At 39.9% G+C, this 9,455-nt stretch overlaps 1 protein-coding gene across 1 annotated transcript in view; it reads left to right on the forward strand.

Annotated features, from left to right (window-relative positions):
• Window positions 1-9,455, forward strand: part of LOC108788552 (probable global transcription activator SNF2L1) — a 114,051-nt gene that overhangs the window by 43,644 nt on the left and 60,952 nt on the right. The window contains exons 9-13 of the mRNA XM_018558341.1: window positions 2,048-2,116; window positions 2,207-2,316; window positions 3,901-4,127; window positions 5,568-5,689; window positions 8,257-8,409. Coding sequence (XP_018413843.1) covers window positions 2,048-2,116; window positions 2,207-2,316; window positions 3,901-4,127; window positions 5,568-5,689; window positions 8,257-8,409 — 681 coding nt within the window. The remainder of the gene's footprint in view (window positions 1-2,047; window positions 2,117-2,206; window positions 2,317-3,900; window positions 4,128-5,567; window positions 5,690-8,256; window positions 8,410-9,455) is intronic.

A 9,455-nucleotide genomic window follows, 5' to 3' on the forward strand; every position in this document is an offset into this window, starting at 1 on the left:
GCTACTGCAGGTATAAGAAAGCACCTTTAGGTCCCATTCACACCTATGTGTTTAGGTGTGATTTAGGGATTCCTGCATCAGGAACTTTTGGTTTCCTGTAGCTGGAATCCCTAATCTTCCATTTACAAGTGGCAGATGTCACCCATTCAAGTTAATGATCGGATGACAGCCGCTGCATTTAAACACCGGCACACCGCATGTAATAGTTTGTGATACAATTACCTGTGGTTAGCAATCAATCACTCTCCCTGGTCACATGGATCGTGTGTCAAGGGATCACGATCATACGATCACGTGCGATGTGCCAGCGTTTAAATGCAGCGCCTGTCACCCAATTATTAACTTGAACAGGTGGCAGCTGCTGCTTGTAAATGGCAGTTTAGGGATTCCTGCTGCAAGAAAACGCAAGTTGCAGACAGGAATCCCTAATCACACCTAAACATATAGGTATGAAAGGGGCTTAGGAGTGTGCACATTATACCTGCAACTATTTGTTTTTTTTTTAGTCTCTTTATTGTACATAATCAGCTGTATTAAATCTGAGATGTCTGTAGTTTCATCACACAAAACACTGAGATAATCATTAGAAAGTATAATGTTAGTAATGTAGATCATTACAATCAATTTATTTAAGTAATGTAGGTGCTAACTGCCTTTCACCTAACAACTACGTAAAGGGTCAAGCTCCCAAATAACATCTTGCTCCATGTTATTTGAAATTGAAGTTGCTTTTCCAATTTGCCCCACCTTTGTTGGTTCTAGCACACATTTCTGTTCATGATATCTGCACCTGAATCTTTGTATGCATTTTACTGTGTTCATGGTTAGCCAAGAATTCTTTTTAAAGTGTCTTGGACAGCACTGTTTCCCGAATCACTGACTTATTTGCAAATGGCTTTTTTCCTAAACAGGGAACACATTTCATTACCTTTCACCAACCAGTCTGAATTTTTTGACCCACTCATAGTTAATGCCCGATAAGCACTGTAAACACACACTTTTCACTTGCAGAAGATAGATTGCTGAATGGACAAGCTTTTGCTGATGGGAACTTGCAGCTTATGGTACCCGCTACAAAGCCTTTTGCATTACTTTTATGACTTTACACTTTAGTCACTTTAAACTAAACAAACAGGTAAATTGTAGCTGTGTGAAGTCCTGGCCATTGTGGTCTTATTGACTGTAGACTTGTTAGAATCATCCACTGGGTTATATTGAAAAGTGGGACCAATATTGTGTTGTTTTGGTTAACAATGAGATTCCTCCGTTCCTTTTAGCAGTAAATAAAAGTTATAACTAGACTATTTGCTATGGACAACACTCCCTACATTGACTCAACTAAATATCAGCTCTGGGGAATGTCCAGTAGTAAAATTGGAACCGTTTTTCTTTATAAAGTCTCTAGCTGTTCTTTTATGAGTGTGACATTTTCTAGGGCTATGTATGTAATTAAACAAAAATAGCCTTAAATACACTACTTTATATTCTGCTAGTTCACATAACTAAATTATAGAATGCTGAATTTGTTTTTTTTTTATTAGTGCTGGTCATTAGTAAATTCTGCAATGTGCAGTTAAAGTGCCAGATTGCAGAAGTGACATTAATAATAACTGCACCTACAAATCTGATTCTGCTAAAGGAAACTTTACTTTTTTTAAAATTTGCACTGTTTCTTTTTTCATCATTTCTGCATTTTATGGTTCAGAGCGATGTTTTATACATTTTAAAGCCGAACAAAGAAAAGAAAATTGTGTTGCTTGTAGCAACTAATCAGATGTTTTCAGATTACTCTGTTCTAGAAAATCACAGTTGGAATCTAAGAAGCACAGTAGGCTCAGTTCACTAAGCTATAACAATCATTACTTGCCATAATGATCGTTATTTTCAGCAATGGGAGCCGACAATGAAAATCACATAGCTTAAAATAACGATCTTTATGGCTATTACCACGTGTGCTATAGAATTCAGTCTATTGTGTTTTGTTTTACCTTTTTTAATGTTCCAATTACTTGATCTACCTTTCTTGTGAAATCTGTTTTTTTTACAGGATTTTGACTCTTGGTTTGACACAAATAACTGTCTTGGGGATCAGAAACTTGTTGAAAGACTTCATGCTGTAAGTATGATCTTGCCTATATGAAGGCCATTTACTTTCAAAGATTAAAGTGTTACTAATAAAGCTTCCTAAATATAAATGTTTTACCAGGTGTTAAAGCCATTTCTTTTGCGTCGCATAAAAGCTGAGGTAGAAAAGAGTCTTCCACCGAAAAAAGAAGTCAAAATTTATCTTGGACTTAGTAAAATGCAAAGGGAATGGTAAGACTGAGCTTATCCTTCTTTTACAAGTTTCACAGTATGTTTATGCATTTAAAGTTGTTACTGGAAGATGGAGGCATTCCTTGTGAAGTCACAGAATCTAATATTCTTTCTAGTGCAGATAAAATTATGTAAATACAAATAGACTAAAATAGATAAAAAAGCGTGTTCCCTTTAAAGCTACACTCCCTTTTGTTGGTCATCCGAGAACCCCTACATGCCCACTGTGCAGTAGGCTCCATGTTGTCATTCCCATAGATTGGAATAGGAAGTTTCTTGAAGCCCCCCATCAGATTCAAATTGTAATTTGAATTGTGATTGGTGATAAAGCAAACAGTTCCATCTTATGCTTCTGTGAGCTGCGTGATAGCTGATTGCAAGGTATTACTAAAAACTAGGGATGCACCAATACCAGATTTTCGGTCTCAAGTACGAGTACCGATATCTATATTTCAGTACTCACCGATACCGATTGCCGATTCTGGTACTACCGCTAACATGGAGCCGGCTTCCCAGGCAATCAGGAAGCCGGGCGATGTGCCATTATCCGCCACCAGGCTTCTTGATTGCCCACGAAGCCAAATCCATGCTGTTTTGCCAGCTCAATGCTGATTGGCCGGGAAGCCAGCCTCCCGGCCAATCAGCATTGAGCCGGATGTTTGGCTGGCTCGATGTTGATTGACCGGGAAGCCAGCTTCTCAGCCAATCAGCATGGAGCCGGCTTCCTGGCCAATCAGGAAGCTGGGAGGTGGGTCATTACCCCCCGCCCAGCTTCCGATTGGCCCGGGAATGAGTTTCTATATTCCCTCACGGCACTGCATGTCAGCGGAAATCTCCCTCTGACCGGGAGTTCCGGTATCGGGGAAGGTATCAGAGCATTTTGATGAGTACTCGCCCAAATACTCGGTATCGGCACTGATACCAATACTAGTATCGGTATCAGTGCATCCCTACTAAAAAAGACTTAAAAGAGAAAACTGGGGAATGCCATTGTTGGCGTACATTTGATAATGCGAGTTGCGGCTAGTATGCTCTCCCTTTGCGTTAATACTGAGGCACTCACCTGGAACAAATGTGCAGGTCAGGAAAGTCAGAGCAAAATCAGAAGCCTTTATCTGCGTACATGTTCTGAGTTAGTGACTGAAAGGACTGGAACAAGAGGGTCAGTATAACAGCCAGGCAGCTAGCATTTGCAGAATGTTAATCCGGAATCTTGCCCTCCCTTTTTCTCTCAGGCAATGTTTCCACTTCCTGAATGTATTTCCACTTTTGCAATCAAATTTGAGAAAACCTTTCTATACAGTATACAGTTTGTGTTATGTGTTTCTATTCACACAGCATACGAAAATATTTTTTTACAAAATATGTGCTGTTGAAATGCAGCAACCCGCCCTGGGAGGTGCGTTGTCTGACTGTTCAATCACAATGTGCCGGGGTTGAAGGGTGGTTAAAGAGGTTTTAAAATAATTATCCATTATATCTTTAGAAATGTGTGGTAGGTTTTTAAAAAAAATGATCTTAACATCTTTAGTCCCTTTTGAGTATTTTCTCCACAAAGCAGTAATTGGTACCATGTGTTTTTAGGTACACCAAAATTTTAATGAAAGACATCGACATCCTGAATTCCGCTGGTAAAATGGACAAAATGCGTCTATTAAATATACTAATGCAGTTGCGCAAGTGTTGTAACCATCCGTACCTGTTTGATGGGGCAGAGCCTGGTCCGCCCTATACTAATGACAGTCATCTAGTTTACAACAGTGGAAAAATGGTGGCCTTGGATAAGTTGCTTTCCAAACTGAAGGAACAAGGTAAATATTTGGTTTGCTGTTTTCTGTTTCTCTCTTTTTCATATGGCGGCAGCAACAACAAGAGTTAAACCAAAAAGAACTCATAATAATTCATGTGTTGTCATTATAACCTGGTTAGCACGTGAAAAGATTGCTGCTTGCTCATTTTATCTTGCAGTGCGAGTATATGGATATATTGAATCCATAGTGAACCATTGAAAATCATCAAGGCACCACACTGCAGAGGTTACGTGATCGTTTTTGTCTAGTTTCAAATATAGCAAAGCTATACTCACCTGAAGCTCCGAGCCAGCCAGCTGTCACCGCGCTCCCTTCTGCCTGTCTCCTCCTCCGCTGCAGCATTGGAAACCTTCCTCAGCATCCTCACGTCTAAGCACAGTGGGGGAATTTATCACAACTGGAGCAATCGGAAGCTGGAGCCGTTGCCATGGCAACCAATCAGCCTCTCTCTACAGTTTGCTCAAATAAGATTTGAACATGAGAGAGAGAAGCTGGTTGGCTGCAGTGCAAATCTGCTCCAGATTTTGTCTGCTCCATTTTTGATAAATGCCCCCCACTGTATAGACATGATGATTTATGGGACCTTAGAACGTTGCAGGGCTGGGGAGGCTCTAGGGACCGGTCTAAGAACAAGTCGGCTTGGAGCATCGGTTGAGTAACTTTTTTTTCTAATCTAGATAAAAAACGAGCAGTTAACCCTTGCAGTGTGAAGGTAGACCCACTGGAAGGGTTATTAAATTTTTTTTCCTGATCTTCTTTAAAGCTATCTGAACTATTGAACTTCTATAGCAATATATGCCAGGAAGCCCAGCACAGCTCCACTGCTTACTAACCCCCCCTCCACTGCTTACCAACCCCGCCTCCTTCACTGCTTTTCAACACCCTTCCTTCACTTCTTACCAGCCTCAGGAAGACATCCGCAGCCTTCCAGGGCAACAGTTTTGTTTGCAGCTTCTAACTGCAGCCCTCTGCAGTACTGGTTAGGTCAAAGTAAGAAGTCATAGACCTGTATAGGGCATCTCCCACAGGTCTCGTGACTAGGAAAATGGTCTAGTACAAGGTAAAAAAAACATTCCTAAGTGCAAACAGTACACTGGCATTTTCAAATGGGTGATCATGCAGAATAATATTTTTTTTTAACACTAGATGGCAGTGTTATAATACATTTTGCTAAACCTTTTTCAACTTTTATATTTGTGCTTTTGAAATGTCTCCCAGATATTTTCTTTGTGGAAAGTATACATTATAGGATGCCTGCTTACTTTGAGATTCACAGGGTTGCTATGTTGAAACATGTATCCATTTCTACTTCAATAACAAATCATAGAAGGACATCAAAATACGTTTCAGTGATTGCTTCACTGATTAAAATGTGATTACATCTTTGTACACCGTTTGTGGCAGGATAACAACAGTATTGTTCCTATTCTTCTGTGATAGGTTCCAGGGTTCTGATTTTTAGTCAAATGACCCGACTGCTTGACATCCTGGAAGATTACTGCATGTGGCGTGGCTATGAATACTGTCGCCTAGATGGACAGACACAACATGAACAAAGGGAGGTAAAATCAGATACCTTTTGCCTACAGATACACAGAACACAATTAAAGGATTTGACAGCCCTGTTTGGCTATCTGTTTTTTGTACACTGTGATACCTAATGGACCCATTTACCTGTAAAACCTGTTAAATAAGGTTTCAGAGCTGCAGAGAATTTATCATTTAACCTAAAAATAGTTATTGAATATTTGTAGGCTACATACAGTTCTCAGGATCAGCAGTTACATTGTATGACGTTTATTTAATATATTTGAAAACATAACTAAATAGTAATTATATGCAGTGCCTGGTGAGGTGCTAATGTAGTGGCTGTTAAACACAATAACACTTATCAGATTAAAATACAGTGCAGAATGATAACAGATGTTTAAAATGGGCATTGAGCATTAAAGTAGTTTGTCAGATTAGCAATAGATTGAACAAGGTCTGTTGTATCATTATTGACATACAGTGCAGTCCACGTTCATTTTAACATAGTACGGAGCAATCGATTTGCCAGTTCATGGTTGTATTAAGCCAAACGGGGCAAGTGCGCAGAACAAGTGCTTTTGCTGCACTTTATGTGTTTTTGTGCCTTAGATAAAATCTATGCTTCCAGGCTAGCCTTAGTAACTTTTAAAATGTGTTTCCTTATTTAGCATGGGCATCGCTAGCAGTGGACACTTGGGATATGTGCCCCGCATTTCCCGCTAGGTGCCCTGAGTCTTGGGGCTGCAACTGCCCGTTATTTTTTTAATTGTAATTTATAACTGTGACTGAATGACAGACACAGTGTTCCCGGGTCAGCACCGCCCTGCCATGGCCATGCTAAGAAGTTACTCCTGCTAACTATCACCTCAGATGCAGTGCTGTGTGAGGCACTTTCTGAACCTTGTCATTTTGTGGCACTTGTATTCATGGAGGCTTTAACTGCATGCAAGAGAGGAATAGTGATCTGGAATGTCAAGCCAGATTCTTCATCTGCACAATGAGAAAGTGAGTGTGACAAACAAAATACTGTACGCTTGCCAATATATAAAAATTGTATTACAGTAAACTCCCCATTATACTCCCCATTATATAATGCTGTACATTCCCTAGTCCATACTGCAATCTTTCAGTACATACCCTTTACAATACCACCGTCCTTCTGTACATTGCGGGGTGTGTTCAATATTCCACACTGCCATTATTCTATACACTGTGCCGTACATTCCTTATTCCACCCCATCATCATTCTGTACACTGCCCTGTAGGTTCCTTATTCCACACCTCATTCTGCACTCTGCACTTTATGTTCCTTATTACACACCAGCTTATTCTGTATGCCACATTGTACATTCCCTAATTTACATTGCCTCATTCTGTATGCTGTATTGTACATTCCTTATTCCACATCGCCACCCTGTGCTGTACGTTCCTATGTTAGCTGTCTGTATTCTGTGTGCCGAAAATTGTATGTAATGGAGTTTATTTTTTTTTTAAATGATCCTTTGCCCTGAGGTTTATGTGCATCTGTGTGACACACATTATTTAAAGCATATTTTGTGAATGCAGGGACTCTACGGCATGTGTGTGCAGTGTATACAGTGAGGAGCTCAGACTAACTATCCCCCTTTAGGCTACTCCCACTGTTAAGCGTGACCTAGCCGTGCCAATTGTTTACCGCAGGATTGACCTCTTCAGTGTGCCTGGGGGTGTCCCAGGTCTTTTACAATCCTAGCAACACACCTGTTTCTAAGAAAAGGTTCTGCTAGCACTGGATCGTTTGATCACAGCTATATCAGTGTTCTCATTTTTTTCATAAAAGGGCCACAAAGCAAATACTTTGGTGATAGTCTTTACATGCGTTACAGTTAACCAATGTAAAACAGCGAGGACAAAATAAATGTCTGTCTGCAAGGTGCTTTTTGATAAATAAAGTGACCTAGGACAACACAAATGATAAAAGTTATAGATCCTAGTGATCTAGTGGTCTTTTTTTTAAAGACACACAGGTGATTCTAGGGAGTAGGTAGACTAGTACGCAGTTTCACACAGAACCATTTCATAAATATTCATGAACTAAGCAAATAGTGAGCTTGATGATCAAAGTGTCCAAAAGAAGCAATGTCTGGGTCAATCCTAGCAACAAATCAATCTTGTTTTTAGTGCAGATTAGAAAATGAATGGGAATAGCTGTGGGTTGCAACAGACCTTTCAACATGACACTTTCCATAAGGCACAAAATACTCTGGTCCTCCTAGATGTCTCTCTACCTTTCACTTGACATTTAAGCAAACCTTTCAGAAGAGTTTTTTTTAAAATAAATTCAGGTGATTTCTACAGAAAGATATACAGAATTCCAGAAGCAGAATATGTTATATCTTATTGAAATGATTATGTTAAAGGTTCTGTGGAAAGGAGAAACATAGGTTACTGTTTCAGACATTTTAAATCAAGGATCGAGGTTAATAAACAACTGAAGGACTCAAAAACATAACAATTATATGTACGTGTATGCTTTCTAGGAGTTGTTATTACACTAAATTAAACAAATGCAATGTGTAGGATAACATAACTAATATGTTTATTACTATTTTATTACCAGGAAGCCATACAAAGATTTAATGCACCCAACAGCAAAAAATTCATCTTCATGCTGAGTACCCGTGCCGGAGGCCTTGGAATAAATTTGGCAACTGCTGATGTGGTGATTCTGTATGATTCAGACTGGAACCCTCAAGTCGATTTACAAGCAATGGTTAGAAAATACTTGCTTTCCTGGAAAAAACAGTTATTATATATACGTAAATGGCGATATATGTTACCTTTTTAGATTTGTTAATTTTGTATTCATCCAAAATATGCCGGAATATTTGGAGCATGATGCTAATAATGCTACATTATATGGTTATATAGACAGAAAGTGTTGTTCTGTCGAGAATGCCGACCCAGTCGAATTTTCCGTTGTGACCATCTGCGCTTGCACACACACCAGCATGAACGAGCAATTACATAATAATGTAATTGCTTACGATGTTAATTGTGAATGTGCATGAAATGCCATCCATCATTTACAGCCATGGATGGCATATTATGAACGGTCACAATTAAGAATTGGAAATAAATATTTTGTAAATAAATGGCTGTTTTCTCGTTCATGCCGGTGTGTGCAGATGGTCAGGTCGGCAGATTCGACTGGGTCGGCATTCTCGACAGAACACTGGCACCACCAGCGCTGGAGGGATTGCTGAATACAAGTGAAAAGAAGAAGATGATTGGATCAAGAGGCATCCTTTAAGGTAAGTCCTTAAAGCTGCATGGGGGGGGGGGGAAACATTTGTGACCTTAATGTCACTTTAAAGTGGTGCACAGAATGTATCTTTTCTTTTGCAACTTTGAAACAGATACATTTGAAAATACTGTGATGTTCAATAATCTCGCATTCTGTGTCTTTTCTGTGAGTTGGTATATCAGTCATCCCTCCTAGTGCCTCAGGAACCACTTATTGTTTCCTCTCTTTTTACCTGCAACAAAATTAAACCTTGCAGTGGGGCTACCCCTGCACTTCAAGGGTTAACTGCTCACTTTTTTCTAGGGGCTCAAATAAAGAAAAATACTCACCTGATTCTTAATCCCATCTGGTTGCTAGACCTGTCCCTGCAGCCTCTTCTCCCCCCCATGCTCCGGCAGTCTAAGCTCCGCTGACATGATCACATCTGATACAGTCTATTCACTTGTATTAGATGTGAGGATGCTGCGGGACATACCACAGCTGGAGCAGAAGAGGGGGGGGGGGGGGGGTGG

The sequence above is a fragment of the Nanorana parkeri genome, unplaced genomic scaffold (assembly GCF_000935625.1).
Source record: "Nanorana parkeri isolate BGI_ZX_2015 unplaced genomic scaffold, ASM93562v1 scaffold332, whole genome shotgun sequence".
NCBI lineage: Eukaryota > Metazoa > Chordata > Amphibia > Anura > Dicroglossidae > Nanorana > Nanorana parkeri.